At 40.7% G+C, this 23994-nt stretch overlaps 2 protein-coding genes across 3 annotated transcripts in view; one reads left to right on the plus strand and one right to left on the minus strand.

Moving 5' to 3' along the window:
- LOC119007296 (storkhead-box protein 2-like) overlaps window positions 1-1065 on the minus strand; it is a 61786-nt gene extending 60721 nt beyond the window's left edge. Inside the window, exons 1-2 of one of the 2 annotated variants that reach the window (XM_037076861.1) lie at window positions 911-1043; window positions 278-365 (exon numbers count right to left, since the gene is read on the minus strand). In XM_037076861.1, the coding sequence (XP_036932756.1) occupies window positions 278-326 (49 nt within the window). In that variant the 5' untranslated portion in view covers window positions 327-365; window positions 911-1043. Of the gene's footprint in view, window positions 1-277 lie in introns of both variants that reach the window. The other variant, XM_037076860.1, reaches the window with a different exon arrangement.
- Window positions 1066-4899: 3834 nt separating this feature from the next.
- On the plus strand, window positions 4900-10031 carry LOC119006941 (serine protease inhibitor Kazal-type 1-like). Its single transcript, XM_037076092.1, has 4 exons — window positions 4900-5032; window positions 6843-6943; window positions 8625-8734; window positions 9872-10031. Exons 1-4 carry the CDS (start codon window positions 4984-4986, stop codon window positions 9921-9923), a joined length of 312 nt encoding a protein of 103 aa, XP_036931987.1. The 5' UTR covers window positions 4900-4983; the 3' UTR covers window positions 9924-10031.
- Window positions 10032-23994: the final 13963 nt, after the last annotated feature.

Below are 23994 nucleotides of genomic sequence, written 5' to 3' on the forward strand. Positions count from 1 at the left end.
ATTAACTTTCGAGATTATGTAAATGCTTATTTAAATGGGAACTGTGGCACATCTCACGCAATTCCCGTGACTGCTCCGTTTTAAAATTAAGCCTGAATGCAACAAAGCAATAGTTCAACACGCCATGATGATAATGGTGATGATGATGGGCAGCATAAATGTCTAGTTTCTGAATGGAGGAAGTCGTTCCTCGCTGTATTAGCAGAAGCACAAGCACACGAAAATTAATCAGCCTAAACCTGAGCAACCAGGGTGGGTGTAACGTCGGAGGCCTTACCCAGGTATTTAATGGTGAATCCCCGAGGTGGATTGAGGGACCTCCGCATCCATCCCTCCCTCAGCACCTCCAGATGGTCCTCCTTTCCCTGTATCAAAAGCACATGCTCGTCTATCCATCCCAGGAAGAAGGTCTCGGAGACAGCCTCGGTAATCCGCTGGTTCCACACATGTTGCTTAGTATTTTCTGCCTTGAAATCGGCAAAAATCTCATAGCCGGTGTGGTGTCTCGGCAGCTCGTCGCTCTCCGATACCCCTGTTACCCCCACCGCCTCCCCAGCCCCGACCCTCGTTAACACTATAGCCAGGGAATGAGGAGCTATCTGCAGGAAAGACTCCATAATCGCGTCGGCCTTCTAGCTATCTAGTGAATGCAATATTGTCATTGTATTTACCTATCTGAGATACCATTAGAGTCGATGGGAAACAAACAGTCCATGTTAGCTAGCAGGGTGTCCAGCTACAAGCTACACTCATAAGCATCCACATAACCTGAAACTGTCTCGTATGAAGCTATCCGGCTAGCTCCCTTTAGCTCCTTAGCCGTACATGAAACCCATTCTGACTTCAAAGTAACGTTACGTCTTCTATTCCGGACGTAATAGATTACCCGGTAACGGAACAAAGCATTTACCTAAGATTCGTGGCGAACACAATCCACCAGAGACGACAGATGTCATTCGTGATTATCGGTGCTACTTAAACCTTCTTCTTACGTTCCCTATCAAGAAACAGAGCTAGTTAGCTGAAGGCTAGCGTGTTCACCTAGGCAACAGAGGCGGTGAGTTCCCCCCCACCCCCCACCCCCCTGCTTGGCAATAAGCAGCAACTATATCTCGTGGGACGTCTGTTTCTGTAGCGCAGCCTTCACGGTTAACGAGGACGCAAAGGTGTCTTCAACGACCGGTGAATAATATCCTGTCTCGCGCCTGGCAGTCTCCGGTCCGGTGCGCGAGAACAACACTGGATGCAGCACTGCCTCATCCAGGTACAGTCAAGACACGCACCGTTACCGAGCTGCGTCAAGGGAGTGTTGCAAAAATGAACACTGTAATTCCGGCAAATTTTCAAATTAAAACTTACAACCCAGCAACAAGTCGTTTGGAAACAGTAAGCATTTCACTAAAAGCAGTCATTATCAGAAATACAGTACATGTGTCAAAGTGCTGTTGACATTTTCATTTACATTTCTTTCTTCACTAAAGCCGGTAACTATAGAGAGAAATTACCCAGGAATTATTCAGGTCTCGTGGCTGGATGGAGCCCTAATTTACTCTACAATCTGTAACCTATGTCTTAACATCTACAAAATAGCTTAGTTTTTGCTACTGTGGCTTGCAGAATGTATGGCATTTCATCACTTGAGAAAAGTAGTGATTACAATGTGACATGGAGTAGTGAACATAATTACAATATCTTGGCTGTGGCTGTGATTCAGACTGGCAGCAACCCGCTGAAATGGAGTTACAACATAACCAAGTAATAAAGCACAAATTTGTGTCATAATTTTTACAAGTGTTAGTTGTGGGTGGAAGAGAGATGATATTACTGGTGTGAGCATAGCTCTTGAAAGTCAGTGGTCAGTGAAATGTGGCCTATATGAAGATGTCATTTCAACACATGTAAAATTTCATGCCAAATGTCACGAATATGGAGCTACCCAGCAGGCAATTTACATGTCTAAAACACTTATAATATCCATTTACATGTAAACTTGATGTCAAGTCTAAAACAGGGCTACGTTTGGGCTGACAGTACTAATTTACTTGATGTTGATTGAAGATGTTAAATTAAACATTCACATTTGGACCATATTTCACCGGGATTTGCTGGCTTTCAAGTGAGAAATCTGAAAAATGATGATAAGGTCCTTTTTCGCATATTGTGGAGAATTAAAGATGTCTTTAAAGCCAAAGCAAAAACTGCCATTATACATTTAATAGGAAGGGTCAGGGATCAAACCACCACCTTCCTTTTTGCCAACACACTGCTCTACCTGTTATTCTAACACAGCTTGATATACTTACTGTCACTGATACACTTATAGTGTTAAGCTTCATATTCATCTCTTTAGCTTGTACATTTTGCTCCACAGCTCTCAGTTCTGGCTCTAACAGGCTCGACACGCTGGCTGTGTGAGCAGCGCTTGTGCATGGTGGAACGGCTTGATTTTCATTTCAGTGTTAATACATCAATATCCATTAGTTAATAGAGTAATAACAGTTAACTAGTAGTCATATAATAGTTAACTAATGTGTCAGGTTAACTGACTGATTTATTTTATACCTAAACAAACTCTTATTTTTATGACCTGATGAGCTGAATAAAGAAACTGACCTTTAAAGACAACACAATTTCATACTGTTTCACTTTGACTATATTTACCAGACCTGCATCTTTTCTAACTTCAAACAGGGCTTTTAAAGTAATGAATTAGTCTTTTGTATTATTGTTGTTATGTTATTCAGTGATATTTTTGTGAAACTCACAATTCAGTGTTATATAAGGGATGGATGTTTTCATCTTTACAATAAAGGTTACAAGGAGCATTAATAAATGGTTATTCATGGTAAAGTAAAGTTGGGACAGTAGCTGTGGATCTAATATACATGTTAACATACATCTTTATCATCCACATACTAAAAATAGTAGTACCTTCATTTATGTGTAAACCCTTTATAAATGTTATTAAGATACATTTTTTGACAGTGACTGAAAGCCCATGATAGACCAAACTCCATATTCCCCCATCAAATGCAGATTTTCACAAAGTAATCCATATCAGGTTAAGTAGTCACAGACCAGGAAATGTCAATCAGAACTGGCAGCACTGCATTGTGTTACTACATGTACTGTTGGGCTTTGTTCTCTTCGGTCAAAGTTCATTCAATACTTTAACGTAAGGCATCACATCTCCTGAATCTCCATTTTCACCTAGGTTAGTCAAAGAAACCAGAAAAAAATCATCAACAATGTCAAACAAGCGCATTCAATAATTGCACAGCTAAGCTGAATGCCTACGTGTTTGATCGTTAATCTTATGACTGGATGTGTTTGTGTCCAGTTGGGTTGTGAGAAGTACGAAGGAAGAGTCTGCACCAGAACAGGCATATAACACACACACACACACACACACACACGCAAACATAAACACACAGATTGCCAACCTTGGTTCAGCACTACTATCTTGGTTCAACCAGATCAACCAGATCTTTAGTGTTGGTTGGAATCAAGAAATAGGGTCAAAGAAGATCACTGGAGAGGTGCAGAGTCTGGTACAAAGGAGTTTATTGGGTTCTTAAGACAGCAACACCAACAAACAGTGAGTTCATTCCCAGGAGCGAACTAAACAAGTTCTTTCTGCACTTCTGCTTTTATGCTTTTAACACCCGCCCCTGAAGGCCATTTCTAATAGTGGATGACATCGCCCAATTTGTCTAAGGCTCTTTTTGTTGGCCTTTCTCTCATTCCCAATACCTGCCTTTAATAGCTTCATTCACCAGCCAATAGTATCTTTCCTAAAAAGTATAAAAAGGTGTGGTCAGTATGTGATTAACGACAATGACTGTCTCTATCAACAACAGCTCTCCTGCACAGCGCTCTTAGACTTTCTTTTATTGTCATTCAAATTTCAGAGTCCAGCAGCGAGAAAAGTCCATGGTGGGGGTGGGAGGTGAGTGCTCTTCACCAGAACTCTGGTGTGATGGGACTAGGTCAGAGTGTCTTTAATCTGCACCCCCAGGAACTTGGTGCTGCTGACTCGCTCCACTGCTGTGTTGTTGATGAGAGGTGGTGTGTGACTGGGCTGGCTCTTCCTGAAGTCAAAGATGATCTCTTTGGTTTTCTCGACATTCAGATCCAGGTTGTTGGTTTTGCACCACCAGATGTTTCACCTTCTCTCTGTAGGTCGGTGTCCTCACGTCTTACAACATGCAGCTGGGCCTTCTAATCTCAGTGAATGATATATAGGTATTTTATACTCTGTTACATACTCTATTGGAAGTATGTGAAGTCAAAGTGTTCCCCGGCCCCAGAAGAATCATCACCATATTGTGGTGGGGTTTGTGTGTCCCTGTGATCCTGGGAGCTATGTTGTCGGGAGCAATGGCTCCTGGTAGGTTCTCCCAAGGAAAATTCATGTCAGGGGAAGGACCAGACACGAACCCCTTGTTAAAAAATGACAATTGTATTTACCTTGTAGCTTTTCCCATGAAGACAGTATTATTCAAGGTGTCTTTTGCAGAATCCTGCCTGCGCTATCTACTTGGAGTTTGCCTTTGATAATTATCAATAAATATGATAATGAAAAGAAAGAAGCTGCCCCTTACATGTTGTGTGTATTCGCTTCGTGCCTGACATATTTTACACATACAGACATTTAAACTGTAGTGAAATGCTGTGCACAGATGCACAAAATATTTCTGCTGCTACAATTTATTTATTTTCATACATGCAGACATTAAGGTATGTGCATTCAAATCATTTTTACATGCATTAACAAGTTGATACACAACTGCATGCTTTGACATTATTTGGAAACATTATTTAAGAAGCTCAAGATCTTTATGAGTCTTTCGTGATTCCGTATCCGTGGCCTTCACAATGTAGCCAATCACAGGACAGTAACAACCAGCTACGACAGAAAAACGCCCTGTGTGAAACAAACACCTGCTGCTTACAGACACACACAGACACACACTGCGAGTCATGAAGCTGACTGTGCTGATCGGTTCTGTCCTGTTGCTCTCTGTTTCTGGTGAGTTTAAAGTGATTATCTTAACAAATCATTTCGTCTCATGTTTTTACAACAAATTTAGTCAGCTGTCAGACATTCTCCACTTGTTTCTGATGTAAATTTCCTGTAATACAGAACACGGTGTTATTGAGGTTTTGGATAGTTTATGATAATATTTTAGGACTCATTAAGAATCAAAGTGATTGAAGCAAGCAGTTTTGTTTGTTGGTGTTACTAATTCAAAAGGAAAAAGAAGTAAATACATGTGTTTTGGACCTGGTCCAGAACGTAACACCTAGCTATGGTGGATTTTTTTGTGGTTTGTGGATGTCAAAATAGTTGAGATCCATTTACTCCTGTCTAATATAAATACCAGTATGTACACACACGGAGACAGTGTCAGGAAAGTTGGGATTCATACACTCCTGCCAGACACAAATACAAGAAAGGGACAGTATTCTTGGTCCTGATATGATTCTGCAATATATCAAAACTTTGCCTGATGCATTGCGTTTGCCATAAATTCATTGGAAAGTGTTACACCATTACATTAAAGGTATGTTGAAATAGGAAGTGAAGAGGAAATGGCAACAAAGGGTGTCTGTGAAAAAGAGAAGGTGATACACTCAAGGCTCTGTCTGTCATTCTGCCTCTGATGATCATTTGGGATTAACTTCGCAAAGTTAAAGGAAGTGTAAGGTGTAACCATGATGTATTGAAGTTTAGAGATAAGGAAACGGTGTTGAGCTGAGGTCATGAAAACATGTTAAAGAACTGATCAGGTCAACGTGAGGCCAAAAGGATGTGTCGAAATCTGATCATGCTTTGGGTACGAGCACAGACCGTGGCCGAAGCGTGTTCGATCATTATGAAATTGTCAGCCGTCATGAGGGGACTATTAGTCATTGTATGGAGAGATGGTGAGAAAATGTCCTAATAAGGACATAAAACCATGCTACCGTCCAAAGCAAGAGAGAAGCGTTATGAAATCTTAATCAAGGGGTTATCAACCAGTGAATGGAGAGATGCTGAAAACATCTCCTAATAAGGACACAAAACCAAGCCAGTGTCTGATGCAAGAGTGTATATAACCTGAGGAGCACGGACTAAATTTAAGTATTTCTAACCAGGCCTCAGCTCTTTTAGATTAATTGGTTATTTAAAGTATTGTGATTTATCAGTAAGTATTTTTGATAATGATTGAAACTAATTGAAAGAAGTATTGCGCTGTATGCTTTGTCCTTGCTAAAATCTATGCAATAAAACCTACATAATATAGTTAAAGTTAAAGTTGTCGACATTGATTTTATGTCCCTTTGATGGAAGTAAAAGTCAGGTGTTAAGTGTGCGCAATATCTTGAAGGTTCTTAAAAGTTACTCTAGCCAACCAAATTGAAACATTCCCTTAGGGTTTACCAAAAGCCCTTAAAATCCAACCTAGCACCATACCAAGTGCACAGATCATTAGAGGAGAGCTGCTGTATCTGACTCAAGGGCTATTCATGCCAGGTGCCAAACTGGAGGAAGCAGGGTCGACGTTCGGATTCAGGCAGTTAGAAACTAGGCGAGTCTCCTCACCACCAGCTTAAACAATTCCTATTTAAATTGCCAGTTTTTAAGCAACCTCTTGTAGGTTTAGGGATCTAACCCTTCAAACGGAGAGCTGGTCGAGTACCTCCTGGACAGGGGTAACATGGGTAACATCTAACATGGTTCAGTGGGTTTAAGCAGCCATGCTTAACTGGTGACTGGCCAAACAGCCCACAGATAACAATGATAACGTGTGTGTGTGTGTGTGTGTGTGTGTGTGTGTGTGTGTGTGTGTGTGTAGTCCTGTCCCTGGAAGATGGGACTGTGACTCAGTTTCCAGACGGTGATAAGACAATGATGACTGGAAAATCGGGAGAAAGGGCTCTGGCCTACCCAAATGAGGTAAGAGTGGAGATGGATCTGAATCTGTACTTTTATTTCAACTACTGGATAATAAAATCTAATATGCTCAGTTTAATTTGCAAACTCATCTTTAACTCTCGCTTTAAATTCTAGGCTGGTGTTGTAATGTGGAAAACTTTTCTGTTGCCTCTCCTTGAATAGTTCAAGGTTTTGGGAAGTACACTTATTTGTTTCCTTTCTGACACCCGGACCGTCTTGTCGAGCCTGAGCTAGGAAGAGAGCTTGCCAGCGAGTGTCTGATTGCCTGGCCTTAGGCCCATGGGGCTCAGCCCAGAACAGCCTAGACTTAGTGCCATCATGTTGGAGTTCTCCACAATCAACTCTGTATGACTGGAAGTTGCTGATGCAAGTTCACAGGGGAAGATGTCACAGGTGATAGTCTGTCCTTCTTAAACTGTGCAGTGCAGCACTTGAAAACTGTAGCTACCCTGAGTGTCTCAGACCTAAATACAGTTCTGATTTACTTGTGTGTACGAAGCATCCAAACCCCTCAGGTCACCTGACAGTTATACAGATGCAGCCTCTTAAAACTTCCCATTCCTCAGTGATGGGGCCCTTTCTGGTCCATGACGGATCCAGTCTGGTAACTAAACATACCCTACATTTATCAAATAAAAGAGAAATGTCCCACACTTCAACCAATAAAGCAACGTTACAAGATCAAACAACAGTAACATGTAGGTAGTGGTAGTGCAGGTAGTGTCTTCAGCATCATATATGTTCCATCCATCCGTGGACAGATTTAAAGTGGAATACAAGTGTAATATATGCCTGTGAGATACAATGGAGAGAAGAGTAGAAGAATAAGGTTTAGGTTTAAAGGATCTATATCCTGTATGTTTTTTGTGAGGACAGCCATCTCATGGTGACACCCTGCAATTGAGTGAATGGGCGTATTTACAGTGGAATCAAGGCACAGCCCCTGAAGCCGAAACTGGTGGAGGACGAGGAGAGGAATAGGGTTAACTCAATAAAACAACAAAGTAGCACTAGGAAATAATGCTGGCTCGAAAAGTAACTGCAACAAATGCAGAGTTGATCATAGTATTTAACAAAGGGGTGATGAGGAGAAGGGGTGCATGTCCAGCTCCAGCCCTCCAGGAGTTTCCATATGTTAATGCTCATAGGATCATAGTCATAAATCTGTTTTTATACTCTGCTCACCCAGGAAGTAGAGTTGCCCTGAGGACACGCTCTGGGTCACAGAGTGGAAGATTGTTATTCGGGCAGCTGAAGAGATAAAGTTCTACCTCCCAGACAACCAAGGTCTCATTCTGTCACTCCAGAATCTTAACTTCACCGTATCTCATACAAGAGACGCACTGGCGCCATGATAGGCCAACCTCCATATTCCCCTATCAAATGCAGATTGTCACAAAGTAATCCATATCAGGTTAAGTAGTCACAGACCAGGAAATATCATTCAGAACTGGCAGCACTGCATTGTGTTACTTCGTGTACTGTTGGGCTTTGTTCTCCTCGGTCATTCAATACTTTAACGTAAGGCATCACATCTCCTGAATCTTCATTTTCACCTAGGTTAGTCAAAGAAACCAGAAAAAAATCATCAACAATGTCAAACAAGCACATTCAATAATTGCACAGCTGAATGCCTACGTGTTTGATCGTTAATCTTGTGACTGGATGTGTTTGTGTCCAGTTGGGTTGTGAGAAGTACGAAGGAAGAGTCTGCACCAGGGAGTATGATCCAGTATGTGGCAGTGATGGAAACACCTATAGCACAGAGTGTGTTCTCTGCCAGCAGAACAGGCATGTAACACACACACACACACACACACACACACACACACATATGCATGCAAACAATACACAGATTGCCAACCTTTGCAAGCTTGTTTCTGAGTCTGCTCTTTCAGTTTACACTAGCTAATTAGGCAGCTTTTGTGCCATTGCAATCCTAGGAAGTCATTTGCACACCAATTTGGATCATCAGAGTTATGTTTTCAGAGTGAAAGTTCCCCCTATTAATGAGAATGATAGTTCTTATGACCTGTCCTGTCTGATCAGAGAACTGAGACCCACACACTACATTACACACACAAAGACGCACCATGGGTGTTGGACCATATGGCAGAATTGATGGTTTTGTTGTCGCTTGAAAGCTTGCACAGGCAAAAGTGTAAGTATGTTTGCTTCCATAACTTTATTCCTGTGTAGAGCCAGATCAGGCCCGACCATCCAGGAATTTGGCCCTCCCAGGACAAATCGGCATCACTATCATTAAAATATTTTTGTTTGTTTGTTTGTTCACTCTATTTATCTTTTTTTTTGTCGGGATTTATTATATCATTGTTGTTGTTGTTGTTATTGGATGTACTTTTTGAAAACATTTCTTTTTGATTCAACTAACTTGCAACATTAGTGTATGGAATATAATTTTTTGTGGGATGAAAGTCTGAAAGAGTTGGCTCTGTTTATGACTATGTGCTGTAAGTGCACCCTCTGCTGGTGATCCACTAGACTGGTTTTGAGTTATGTGAAGCAACATGACATCAACCTCTCGAGAGTTGAGACAGTGAAAGCTTGGCATTATTGTCTCCTGTATATAGCTGGAAAACACACTAATGACAGTGATAGTTTAAGACACTGACTGAAACATTTAGTTAAACATGTGGGCTGCTGTCCCTTACTCAGCTGAGCGAGTGACAACTCGCTTTCGGCCACAACAAAAGTACAGCAAGTCACATGTACAAGGACAGCTAAATCAGAGACTTACCTGAGCTGGACTGAAGAATTATCTAATTTTCCAGGTCTTGTAGTTACTCAGATTTATCAGTCATAAATAAATACAGTTTCCACAACTCTCCACACACATTTACAGATGATTTTGCTGCAATATGCACACACACAAGCCAAACTAAATGAAATGTTCTTTTTTTCCTACAGCCAACAGAAGAAGAATGTGAAAGTGGCAAGCAGTGGGCCTTGTCTTCCTTAACCAGCTCTGGTGGGCAGTGACACACAGGAACACACTTCTCACTGAGAGGCTGGTGATATGCAATCCCTGTAGCATGACTTCCCAATAAACTTCCAAACTGCAACTTTTCTCTTGTGTTATCTTATTTAGAATTGTCTCTGTATTTTCTCTGCAAGTTACGCAATTTCTATCACTCAAACAAGTGTAAGCTCTTCTGTAATTTGTTAGTTAAAAACACAGTCTTATAATGTGTGTTTCTGCCAACGGGAAGCAGGAAAGTACAGCACTGAGTTGGGGTATCACATGTCAGGCCTAGAATATTCTGCAGGATGAGCCAGTAGAGTGTAAACCTGGTGCTGGCAGGAGGAATGACTGGTTCTACTGCTGTAACATTAGTCTCATTGAGGTAAACAGCAAACTGTGAATGCACAACGTGATATCGTTGTTACTGGTTTTTTTTTGTTTGTTTTTTTACTTTTCTTCGGTGCAACGTCATTTAAAAAGGTGGTCTAATGTTTTGATCACTGTGTGACCCTACTCTTAATACGAGCACAATCGACATCCACGCGTATTAGGATAGCTCCGAGGCTTGGTAACAAAAATGGCAAGAAAAAAATGTAGGAAAAAAAAAACCAGGATGTTAGAATGAGGGTGGATGGACGACTGTTTCTGCAGAACAGCAATTTAAGCAAGTCTGAGCTGTTACTTTGCACAAAACTTGCCAAAGACCCAGACCAGTCGTCAAACTCTTCTACCTCCCAGTTCCCTGCTACACAATGCTATGCAACCTACCTTACAGCACTCTGGCAGGTCCGTATGTTTCTTTTGCAACACACACACACATTCAATTTCATTGAACATAGTAATTGTTTAAACCTTTCGCCTCTTATAAACTCTAACCTGTTCTGAAGGCCACTTCAACAGTAATGTAACAGACTGTAATGTCACTGTTTGTTAATCTACAGACTGTTAAACTCTTGGTCTCTGACAGACTATAACCAGCTCTGGGAGCTACTTTAATCCTGTGAGGGAAAGGTTAATAGTCTCTACACATAGTATTTATAATGCCCAGGAGGCTTCACCACTGTGTGTTTTCACCGGGGGTGGTAGCGTTTCTGCTGGTGGTGGCTGGTCACTGGAAGTCAGATGTGGTGGAAAGTCTCTTTCAGCCTGCACATCCTGCGCAGGTGTTGGTGGCTCTGACGCAGATGTTTCTTCTTCTTGCACCTGCAATTTGTGAGGGGGGCGGGGTCGAGAGAACCTGACCGCACCGAGACCCCAAGACCAGGGGAGAGATTTACTGATACTGTAGCAGAACCACAAGGTCCCAAAGACTGAAACCATCTGGCGCCCAGTGAAAGAAAAGAAGGAAAGAAGAGGAAGAAAAACCTGAAGAAGATACAGGTACAGTAACGTCAATGAAGGGATTCTAATTGGTGTGTATAAAATGTTTACAGATAAATTTATATCTCTCCTATTCGATACAGTATGTTGGTGGAAAGCTTTCAAACAAGTGAACATCCTCCATCCCTGCGTAATGCCTTCATAATTTTATTATTGAAACCTGGGAAACCACCAACAAAATGTGAGCCATATGGAGAGAGAAGCTGCAGATCCAAATTGACTGACAGTGGAAAAGCTATAAGGTGTATCTGGTTAATGGGCAACATCTTATCATATATTCAATACACTGTAAACAAATACAGTCAAATCCTTTATTTTGACAAAACAGAGTAAAACACATCTCTCTGTCTTCACTTTAGTTATGATATTAATAGATGAAGTCTTGGTAAAATATACAAACATTCACATCTGGGTTGGGGTTATTATCTCCACTCCATGTGACTTGTATGAACTTTGAGCCTCTGTGATTTAGTTTTTTACACTGTTGTTTTGTGGTTTTGCTGGATCAGTGTTAGATAGTATTAATAAGTGAGTAACACTGATCTGATGATGAAAATACTTGCAACTATGTATCACAAAAAATTAGAAATTTTAGTGTACAGGTTCTCTCTTGCTAACACACAACATTATCCTGTGTGGCCATAGGGTGGTGCTGCTGTAGCATCTATTTGTACACAGCCCATTATCAGTGGTAAGGAAACACTGACCTTCCTCATTGTCAAGGAACTCAACTCCCTACATAGTCTCAGAAAGCAATGGAACACCTTTTTGAAAATACTGACTTTTCTCACTGACTGTTTTTTTGGGGGGAGGGGTCGTCTTTATAGGGTTAGGAGGTTTATCGTTCATGCCTTCCTTTTGTTATGTCTGTACACTGATGGTATATTGATATGTTTGTATACATTGCATATATAAACTGAAAATAAAATAGTTTTTAAAAAAAAAAGACATAAAGATGTATGTTTAAAAAATGTTCCCAGGTATTAATGTACCGATAATGTCTCAAGACACAAGTCCTACAGAAACACCTCCTGTTCTGGTTCATATGGCAACAGGTGCAGCCGTCACAGAGAGGGAATATATTGAAGTTGAAAGCCTTTCTTGGAAACAAATGACCTCTCTATAGACTTGGTTTACGCTGGTCAGGGTGATTTGACACCTGTCCTGCTGTGTATAAGCTATGTGTTGGATCTGATCACAAAGAATGCCACTTTGTTCAAGTGTTCCTCTGATATTAAAGTGGTTATGATGTTGTCATATAGGTACCCTGATTTCTCCTCACTTCAGATCAAGTGACTCTGACATTTGTGACCCACAGACGACGTAAAGAATAGAGACAAGAAAACGTGATCCGATGAAACCCAAAAACGGTCTGAATTTCCAGAGTGTCAGTGTTGAGCGAGCCTAAACGAAAAAGAAGTGCACAAATATAGTTAGAGGAAAGAGAGTGACACAAGATGAGGTAGAGTGATGGCAGTTTGGCAGGAGGGCTCTACTTACACTACTCAAGTAATATGGCCCCTGACAATCACTGTAATGAAGCACATGATATCAAATATTATATTGTATATGATAATAGTAATGATTAGAAGTATTACATGATATTGAGATCACACCAGCAGCAATGCCTGCCAACATGTTCATGACTGCTCAGTAGTGATCACTGCGTTATTACATGAAACCACACCGATCTTGGCTGCTGTCATTTTGATATCAACTACACACATTGTTGTTAAGCTATCGCGTCAAAAAATCTGTCCGCAGACAGACAGACAGAGAGACAACGTGAAAATAATACCAGCTGCCCTTGATGCGAATGGCTGGAACTGGGTTATAGTGATCTGCGATTTCAAACAAATGTTGGACAGGGGCATAAAGTGGGGAAGCCAGTTGCCCCTTTCCTATATCCTACCTCCCTACTTCTGGCCTCCTTGCTCTGACGACATCCATGCACGGTTGTAAAGCTATCACACTGACAAGAGTCTGTCCACAGACAGACAGACATATAAACACTTGGAAAACTCAAAAGATCAATATGTCTCCAGGACCACATGTTGCCATAATGACAACGACACAGACGCACAAAGCGATACTATTACTAGCTGACTGCTTTTGCATCTGGTAAATATCAAAGAATAATTTAGTACCCCCCCCTTGCAGTGTCTCTTGAGGACACACACACACACAGGCACACACACACACACACAAACAGTTTTGTAATCACCATTTTCCCACCAACATATAGGGAGCAGGTTGAGATGCAGTGACACGACAGACAAATCAGCTTAGAATCAGTTTAGAGTCATACGAGTGAATACTGCGATCCAAACCAAGCTGGAAGCTCAGATTGGTGAACGCACCTTCTTGCTTCCCCTTGGATCCTAGATTGCAAGCTGACTGCATCGTCAGTAGAAGTTAGGAGTCCATGCTACAAAGAAAATTTGATTCACACAACTTTCTATAATCCCCCAAACTGATTGTTCAAGTTACTGTTTGTATATATTTATCCAGCAGATTTGGTCACATTCTCAGAGGACCAATAATAAATTCATTGTTGAACTAATCTTCATGAATGTTGCGTGGGGAAAAGCAGTATGTGTTCTATCACAGAATGATGAAGAAATGAAGAAATCATTGGAAGTGAAGACTGCCATAATATAAACTTTCCACCACAGCCTAACCCAGATGACCGGTGCACACGACCCTGCCTGTGCCTGCCGTGTGTCACCTGTCCCTGCACTCACTCAAGCCCTCAGTGTGCTGCTGACAGTGGATGAAACATGTCCCAAGAAGAAGAGATAAGCTTCCAAAATCCACATTCCATTCAACTCGGTGCAAGTCTTTCCACTTTACTGACATTTGCCCCCTGTCACACTTGTTCATCCTCTTGCCTCCACTCTGCAGAATGCAGTCCTGCACAGAAAGGCCCTGCTCCAGCCAGGTATTGGCCCCAGGAAACACCTTACTGTCAGGCAACAGCACTAACCACTGAACCTGTTAGGCAAGAATATGTTTAGGAAAAACAGCTAAACCAACCAGAGACAGAGATATCGTCACTGTTTTAGCAATGCTGGGAAGTGTCAATAAAAGCAATCAATTATAATATAGGCCAGAATTACTGTAGCCCACCCCAAACTGACATCCTGATGCATACTCGACACTGAGTTATACAGCACTTGCTCTTATTGCCTCTTCTTGATCTACTGTGGCTTGGATTGCACTTTTATATCATTGTCACTTTGAACTAAAGTCTAACGCTTGAATTAACTGTATACACGGAACTGTGTCAAAGTGTGTGTGTGTGTGCGGGCATGTTGCTAGTGTAGTGTGAGTCATTAAAATTACAGGACAGCCATGCCACACCCAGCAATGTGAATTTCTACTAGTGCAAATACACACATATGTGGGGGGTAGAGTGTGTGTGTGTGTGTGTGTGTGTGCGTGTGTGTGTGTGTGTGTGTGTGTGTGTGTGTGTTGAGTGGGGGGGGGGGCAGAGAGCAGAGATATGTGTGAGAAAGAAGAGGATGAACTAGTGTGAAGAAAGGGAGAGAGGGAGCATTGTGTGTGTATGTGTGTGTGTGCACGCATGTGTGCACGCATGCGTGTGTGTGTGTGTGTTGGGTGGGGGGGGGGGGGGGTGTCGACGGGTAAAAACATGTCCCAAACCACACACATCATACACCTGAGGCCAATACTGTTGAAACTCACCGAGAGGATTTGTCAGAAAGGAGTGTCCAACACAGCACACACACACACACACACACACACATTCTATTCTCCCCACATGTGTATTAAAACTACTTGAAGTTCACCTTGCTGGGTGTGGCTGTCCTGAACTTTTACTGATTCACTATACAAGCATGGGCATACACACACACACACACACACACACACACACACACACACACACACACACACACACACACACACGAAACCAAACAGCATACCTGCAACCTGAAACTTGCTATAGGGAGTTGAGAGTGTTGTCAGTTCCTTGGTCTCCTGTGCCAGTGCAAGCGGCTGGTACACGGTGCTCAGCTCTAGCATAGTGACAAACTTTCTCCTGCAACTCACTGACACGTGGCACCTCTGGCCTGGATGAACTGTCCTGTTTCCGGCCTTTTTGTCATCCCAGGTCCTCCGGTTGGCTTGGCAGTCCCAGACAGCGTCAGGTTTACAGATTAAAAACAATCCTTGCTGGCCACACATTTTAATCAATCTCATATTATTTTATTTTTATTCCTGTTGTTTATTGTTGTCCCCAATCCAAATCAGGTGCCATCATGGTGCAACTTCCCTGATACTGACTGGTGCAACATAGAAGCCAGCTCCTACACACCAGCCTCTCTTCCTGCACTACTTTTTGCTCCCCTCTGGTAAAAGTTTAGACAATATTTTGGATTAAAATCTCCTTCTGTTCTTACTCCAACAATAATCACTATGTTACCCTTTATTCTAGATTCAGCATTTACAACATGGAAGGAGAAACGTTGTGTCTCTTTCTGTGACCTATATTTTGTCTCCCCCAAAATCACAAAAGACTATTTCCACAATGTATAATATTCCTCTCTCTTGACAACTGTCTTCCGTCCCCTGGTTAAAGGACATGTGGGAAAAAGAACTGGACCGACTGGTGGAGGAACACACGGCTCCAGATGAACTCTACTTCATTTGCATATTTACCACAGGAATTCATGAGGAGACAAGTTGAAACTTGAAGAATGTAGTCAGCAACATTTATAAGTCATACCCGTGTACACCAATATGATGAAAGGAGACAGTGAATCACTTCATAGCAAAACAACTCTTTACTTTAGTGTCTTTGTCAGCTTTAGGCACCGCAGTTTCACATTACCTAAGATTTAAAAAAAACAAAGAAAAACAGAGCAGAGCTGCTGAGAGGCAGAGCAGGTGTGAGGCAGCTGACAGTGAAGAGCAGCTTTCAAGGATGAGTGATGTCGCAGAGACTGGTGTCTTTACCTGCAAAGCTACAGCTGATAAACCACCAAAAAAAAAGACATGACATGACCACATCATTCAGGTGCAGAGTAGGGCGGGTCTTATGAGATGACACTATTCTATTCAAGTGCCTTTATTTTTAAATGAATGTTGTTTTTTATAGGAATGCTTCTTGTTCAGCATTTCTTGGCTGCTATTTGTATTTCTCACCGTTTCTGAGTTGCTGCTGTTTTAGGTGCCTTATTAAAGATTGAATGTCAAATTTTTAATTGCTACATTTGATTATCAGTAAATAGGATTTATTCACATGTTTTGTTTTTTTGTTTTGTTTTTGTTTTTTGTTTTTTTTTTGCCCCCTGGGAAACTAATGATAATAGTATTTGAACTGCCCAGTTAAATCAAATCTTGGCATCCAGTGACATGCTTTGTAATGATTTCTAATGATACAACACAGAATAATAACAATCAAATAATAGAATGATAGAACATCAATAGAATAAATAATAAACATAGCAGCATGAGAAATAATCATAATCATAAAGAGATCAATCATCAGCAATCTAGGAAGAAATGAATCCCACATTTTATTTGCTAGTGGGTGGTAAGGGAACTGGATGATGGATAGGATGGTGCCCAAACAAGGTTGAGAGCCACTAAGCGAGTAAGTAAAAGAAGCATATTTTTCTGGTACGAACACTTAGATCGGACAGTTTCGAGACAGTTGTGGCACCACAAGACTGTTTGCTTTAATTTTCAAAGAGGTAATGACTGTTCACAGCAGTTACAGTAAGAGCAGTTTTCAGATATGCTGATGATATGGCCCATGTGGATCTTACCCCAGAGTGCCATAAATTAAGTAGTACTGTATTGCAAGAGTGGTGCCAGGCAAGTAAACTGGAAATGAAATAACTTATAATGCAAACAAAACATCTGCCCAATGAGTAGGAGAAACAGGACAATGAGAAATTACTTGGGCACATTCATTATAAGTGGGAGAGCATTTCAAGAGATCCAAATATAAGTTTTGTTTTTTATCAGAAAGCTGAGGAGCTTTAGCATCAGCAGATATATATAGTCCTTGATACAGAGCAGAACATTTTTATCATTTAACACAGCTGGCTAACGTTAGCTATGATAACTGACATTTGCTAAGGTTACAGTTTGTTCCATCAATCTTTAGCCAGACCAATGGAATGTCAGTGACAAGCGATTACACTATTGTACTCTTTACTCCTCCAGTGCAAGTTATTAATTGCACTGCAAGAGAACTACTGTTTTCAGCTGTCATACTTGACATATTGCAACATGTGTATGTTTTCAGTTACAGAAACTATTCAAATAACTTTTATCTGCAACTGTCATTTTTTAAGACATATTAAACACAGTGGTCTGACTTATGTGACGTTTCTGCTCTGCTTTTCTATGCACTGGGTTCTTTGCTAGTGCCTTATATACCTTCCCAGCAGTGACATCAGTCTAACTGTAAGTTTGGGGTAAACTCAAGCTCGAGTCATTTTCTTTAGTCTGTGGCCCAACAGTGAAAGTAAGTGAAAGTGTTATCAGCTAGATATGAAAGCCTCATATATACATTTTAGATGAATGAGAACTAAATCGCTCTAAATCACTAAATTAAGAAAGACAGTTACATTTTATGTAATTGAGTGAATGATGCATGGGTTTCTACCTGGAAGTTATTGTAAACAAACATTGTGATCAGGTCTATAAAGCTTTGAGTACACCTTATCATGTTTTACGAACCTCAGTCAAGTCATTGTGGAAAAACATGCACAAATGTATTTTCACTCACAAAATCAGACATAAACGGGTATAGAAATGTCTTTCAGCTACAGTCACACATGCCCAAAGCAGGCGATTTTTATTCACCGGCGTCACCTGTGTGAACACGGCCTTAAACATGTAATGACATTGTGACACTTGTGAGCCACCATTCTTTTGACGAGGAAAAAAAAAAAAAAAGGAAAAAGGAAAAATAAGGGTTCATGGGGTTTTACTGGCCGCACTGTTTCATTAAGGTTTAACAGCATCACAACAGCCGGCTGTGGCTGTTACAGGCCCACACCTGCAATACCTGTAAACCATCATTGCTGCAATATTATATGATTATCATTGTCAAACGTCATTGGGACTAAACATGATTAAGTTATGGAGCTCATATTGAAACAGACTATGTAGTGTCCACAGTCCAGGATCAGATGAACTGACCAAGAGTGAATGGCTCCAATGTAAATAAAAAGAATGTTAAAAATTCATCACAAGTCATTTAAAATGAATCTGGAAATAGACATGTTTTCTGCTTCGACGTATCATCATAAAGTAAATGTCGATTGCATGATGTAATGCATATAGAATAATTAAAATCATTAGTCTTTGCATTGGTTTCCTATGAACCTTTATATTATTTTATCTGCCACCGAACACAATCACCCAGGAAAAAGAAGCTAAGCGGCCGATGTATTTCTATGTTAGACTAAATGATTGGTGTTTTGTCCTGTGTTGCTGCTATCAGCATCTCTGAGGGAGAACGATCTTTGCGTGACAAGGTAAACGTGCACACAGCTTTATTGTCAGATTTATTGAACCCCACCGATGAATTGAATTTCAGCTCGCTTGACCGTTCAGGAGAGACACCGAAGCCTCAAGTTGAAGTAGTTTCTACAAACTTGATCAGAAAGGAACAACAGAACAATACAGCTGTGTGCACAGTGTACTGCCAAGTCAGTTCCTCTGGATCCTCCTCTAGTTTCAGGTTATATCCTCTCAGCTCGGGAACGTGGGAGACAGTCAGTCTGCTACCTCAGATAGGTCGAAGGCCATCCTGTTAGTTTACATAAACCAAGGCCTCGGTTTGTCAGAGATCCGTTCTGTAGGCAGATCTACACCTGATTCCAACTGCTAAGTTTGCAAAGACCATGAGAGATATAAACTCATAGGTCAGAGGTCACCATGCCCTCCTCCACACATTATCATGTCTGGTCTCCTAACCTTTACACAGGGTACATATCAGATCTTATCCTGTTGGACAAAATATTCTGGGTCATAGATTTTTCTCCCACACCCACAATCCCCACAGTTTACTATAAATGGCTCTAAACATGCCCTCAGTTACCTGGTTTACATACAGTGCAAATGGCCAGAACTTCGTTTAGCATTGGGAGAAATGTCAGAAGCAAAAAGGCGTGAAGAAGAGGAAGCTGCAAGCTTCAAGCAATGATCGATCAAACTGACAGACGAAAGGAAGAATTATTTTAGGTTTAGCTTAACAAAATGAAGCAGCTGAAATGGCAGAAAGTGTCTTTCTTGACTTGAAATCAATAATGTTCTCTTTCATATCAATGCTGAGCTCCTTAGACATCCCCATTGTGTCTGACTGAGTCTAATGGATGCGTCCAACAAACGTATTAAAATTGGCCCTGAAAAGTCATCAACTGTTTTTCTAGAAGGAAAATACAGCACATGTGACATTCTTTACATCACCTGAGAGACCTTGACTGCTATTTGGAACACATAACCTTATTTCCACTGTGGACACAGGGTAAGGAGTTTTTCCTGAACAAAGTTATTTTCGTGTTTCTTATATTACCGACCCCCTTTGTCTTATTCTTGGCTTTGAGCCACAAAAGGTTTTTGTTTCAAGACTGTATGAACTACCACTGTTGGTGCTCGTGTAGGTTGTGTGCATTGTATAAAGGCAAACCACAAAATGTTTCACGCATTCAGCCAGAGCATTCCATTTTGATGGCTGAAGCGTTGGAATAAAGAAACAACCACGCTCTCCTGTGTTAAGTCCTCTGTTCTCAAGAAATTACCACAACAGTTATCAATCTGAGTTACTCAGGGGAAGTTCAGAGGCTGTGCTACTAATAACATTTTATTCAAACAACTCTCGCTTGCCACCAAAATTCATCGTTCAAGTTGTTGTACAGTATGTATATTTTTTGAGGTGGCAGATTTGGCCATATGTTACAAGATATCAACTCATTGTTGGACAAAACTTCATGGATGTTTTTTTATGACAAAGTAGTATGTGTTTCACTCATTCCATCACAGACAAATGAGAGCTGTAGAAGTCATTAGAAGATTGCCATTACATACATGTTCTTTACAAGAGGATGTAAACTGTTTGGGCAAGACTGTACATTTGCTAAGCTGTGTGGAAAGTGCCGTAAGTTCATTCTCGTGTGTTTGCATACATTTGGCCCCAGGTCTTAGCACCGTACAATTGTGATGTGTGTAACCAACAACACAACATCAGTGCCTTTGACACAACACTACCTTACTATCTAAGGAATAAAAAAACGGGGAGTGATTACAGTTTCATGTATTTTGATCATTATTTTGCTGCATCAAACTATAGTGCACATCAACTGATCGTGTATTAACTGTAGCTGTTTGAGGCCATTTAAGGTAATTTCATCTACTTTGATTATCGATGGCTAGTTTAATCTATGTAATGAATGAAACAACGCACTCAACTCAAGTAAATAGCGTCAGTGCAGGGTCCTGAATCCCTCTTGTGGTGAATAAACAAAAGAAAAATAAAGCACCGCACTCACTTTAAACTTTATTCTTGCCACACGGACGTTTCAAAAACTTGAAGTTGAAGTTGAAACTTCTATCAAATTCACCAGACCTTGCAAAATCTATTACATTTTTTTCAAGGTATGATTATTATTATTATAATTTTATTTCAGCACTTTTGCAATTGCTTGTATGTGTATTCTAAACCTCACCAATAGCTCATTTTTCACAGGAATGGGTTGAAATTTTTCCCGAACCTCCAAGAGACCCTAAGGAAATCTGGCAACATGCAGTCATTCAGATAATTACAGCTCATCATGTTATGCATATTTGGACAAAATATTAATCCTAGTTTCTTAGCGCAAAATGTAGATGTTTCACAATTTCAAATATCAATACCATCATCAACAACTTTAAAAAAAATCCACTTCTCCATAGACTGCTTCTTCTAGGATTTTACAAGTGAGCAGGGCTTCATGGTCTCACTATCATGTCAAACTGTTTAATGATGGAAAAAAAATATGATGCACTTGTAAAGTGATGACAACCATGATTCTGTTGTTTTTGCAATCCAATCAAAATTACCCACGTATATCTGTTTCAGGTGGGATTGTGGCAGACTTGTTTAAATGCAATTTATTATGTTAGAACTTAATTAAGAGTGTTGAGCTAAGGGAGCTAAAGATGAATATTTTGTCCTGGCTTGCAGAACAGGATGACATCAGCTGTATTCAACTAACCAAGCAATGACAAGCTTGTAACTATAACCCAATGAAAAACAGGCTCCATGGTTATCAGACAGAAAACCTTGATGTCAACACAGTTCAAATATCTACTGATGACATAAAACCACTGAACTTATATTACAGCCAGTGAAAAGTGCCAAACAATTGGCTAACTTCAAGAAATGATAAACTATGAAGTGACACATCTCTGAATTTATATATATACATACATATACACACATGTATATACATATGTACATATATATGCCTGTGTATACACACACACACACACACACACAAATATACATACACATACACACACGCATATTAGGGCTGTCAACTGATTCAAATATTTAATAGCGATTTACCATGACTGTCCATAGTTACACATGATTAATCGCAAATTAATCGCACATTTGTATCTTGTCTAAATGAACCTTAAAGGGACATTTTTAAAGTTTTTATACTCTTACTGACATGGGAGTGGACAAATATGCTTGCTTTATGCAAATGTATGTTTATATTATTGCAACAATCCAAAACAATGACAAATACTGTCCAGAATAACCTCAACTGCATGCTCGAAAAATATGCTGAAAGTTTAGCATGACACACAAGCCCAACAAGCAATAACAGATGGGCACAGTGACCTGAATGTAACATTCCTCATTAATACTAACACCATGTAGTGTCCAACTTTACGCTTGTAAAGGTTAATCGGCCTGCAAGCTGCAGCCACTCATTTAGCGATCGCTGTTGAAAGTTTGTCGCATGCAGAGTTGTCCAGGCGTCTCGGCTGCAAGCTATCCAGCGTGGTCTGCCTTTGGCGAGGGGCGGGAGGGCTAGAGGGCTTTCTGCATCAGCAAGTGGTATTTGAGACTACAAATGACTTGAGAGAACCATTTGACAGGGCTTTGAGGTTGAACTTGCCATTCATAAGACCCTTTATCCATTTCTGCTCAAGGAGGTTTGTTTCTGCTGAGGGTCAAGGGTCATAATGTGCAAGCCTTAAAAAAAAAAAAAAAAGTATGGCGTTGGGAGGAATTTGCGTTACTGGTTCCCTTTGACAGACCTATTATATATGCCTAACCCTGACTATCAACACTTTTACATACTTAAGTTTCAAGGGAACTAATATTTCCTTAGGGTCTCTCCTTAAGCTGAGAATACAGAGAATAACACTTTTTTTTTTTTGACTGGGATCACTGCATAACGCAAATGCCAAGACAAGCTTAATATTTTGTCAATGTATATACTGAATGTGAAGATGTTGCCTTATTTTCAGTTTTCTTTATTTAAATAAAAAAAAAAAACAACAACAACACGTAGATCCTTCGCATTCATCTTTAACCAGGCAGCACAGAGGTTCTCTGCAATCATCACGGTTTCAAGGTGAAGGCCCCCAGGACTCATCTCACCAATTCAGTATCTGACCAAATGTGAATTCCCCTCCAGTGGAAACCTGGCTGTGAGCTCTGGGGTTGTCCTGTGGTGGCTGGTGTTGGCAGCACATTCTTTGAGGTGGGGCCTCCATGGTTTGGATTTATTCTGGTAGGTCAGATGATTGTTTAGATTGGGATATTGGACATTTGGAGGACTCAAGATCTGTCAGGTTCTTAAGGCTGCTCTTGTGCTGTATTTGCAGTGTGGCAGATTGCGCTGTCCCATTGGTGGATGCTGCTCGATGTTCTTGACTTGCAACAGTGTTTGGCTGTGTGGTGTGTATCAAGGACCCAAGGTTTCCCAGCTGAACATTGAACTGTAACAAGCTGATGAATGTCATTTCCTTTAGCCGTCAGTGGTTTTTATGTCGTGGCTGACTGAGATGATATTGTTGCTTATAGTAGGGCCTTAATTTAGGTGGCTTAATGTGTTCAAGCCACAGTAGAATGATTGCTTAGCCTACTACACTGGTACTGCAGCTGCTTCTTCAACCTGGGGGCATGCTGACGATCTAGTATAAGACAACAGGTCTCTTTACTTTTTCCTTTTTAGAGCACACCATTTAACTGCTTTCTCTGAAACACAGATGGCCAAGTCACTTGTCTCTTCTCTACCATGTGTTTAACTTGCATCTAGCCTGGAAGCCCCACTTCTGTACAAACTGCTGATCATATTTTTTTCTTCAAATGTTAACATTTAATGGGTCAAATGTTCAAATTCAACACTGCACTTCCTTGGGTCCCCAGCAATACAACCGCCAAGAGTGAAGCAGATCCAATGTAAGGTTTTTCAGATATGCAACACAGATTTTGCCCCTCAATAGTTAGATAACTGACCACATTGGCTACAAAACAGTTAACAAAAACTATGCAAGTGATGTTCGGACAACAAGCACAACACAAACTACATCTTCAAGAATGGAATAAGGAGAAGATAACTAAACAACTTAAATCTGAGCTTCATAAAAATGATCATGGTGTGGAGAATGGGGGGCTTATATTGTTGTGAACAATTCCATGTGT

This window comes from Acanthopagrus latus, chromosome 18 (genome assembly GCF_904848185.1).
Source record: "Acanthopagrus latus isolate v.2019 chromosome 18, fAcaLat1.1, whole genome shotgun sequence".
NCBI classification, from domain to species: domain Eukaryota; kingdom Metazoa; phylum Chordata; class Actinopteri; order Spariformes; family Sparidae; genus Acanthopagrus; species Acanthopagrus latus.

What these genes read in the sequence shown, in the direction of transcription:
- LOC119006941 (XM_037076092.1), top strand. Translation starts at nt 4,984, where the DNA reads ATGAAGCTGACTGTGCTGATCGGTTCTGTCCTGTTGCTCTCTGTTTCT. An exon ending in CCTGTTGCTCTCTGTTTCTG is followed by an intron (nt 5,033 to 6,842) that starts GTGAGTTTAAAG and finishes GTGTGTGTGTAG; the next exon opens with TCCTGTCCCTGGAAGATGGG. An exon ending in GTTCTCTGCCAGCAGAACAG is followed by an intron (nt 8,735 to 9,871) that starts GCATGTAACACA and finishes TTTTTCCTACAG; the next exon opens with CCAACAGAAGAAGAATGTGA.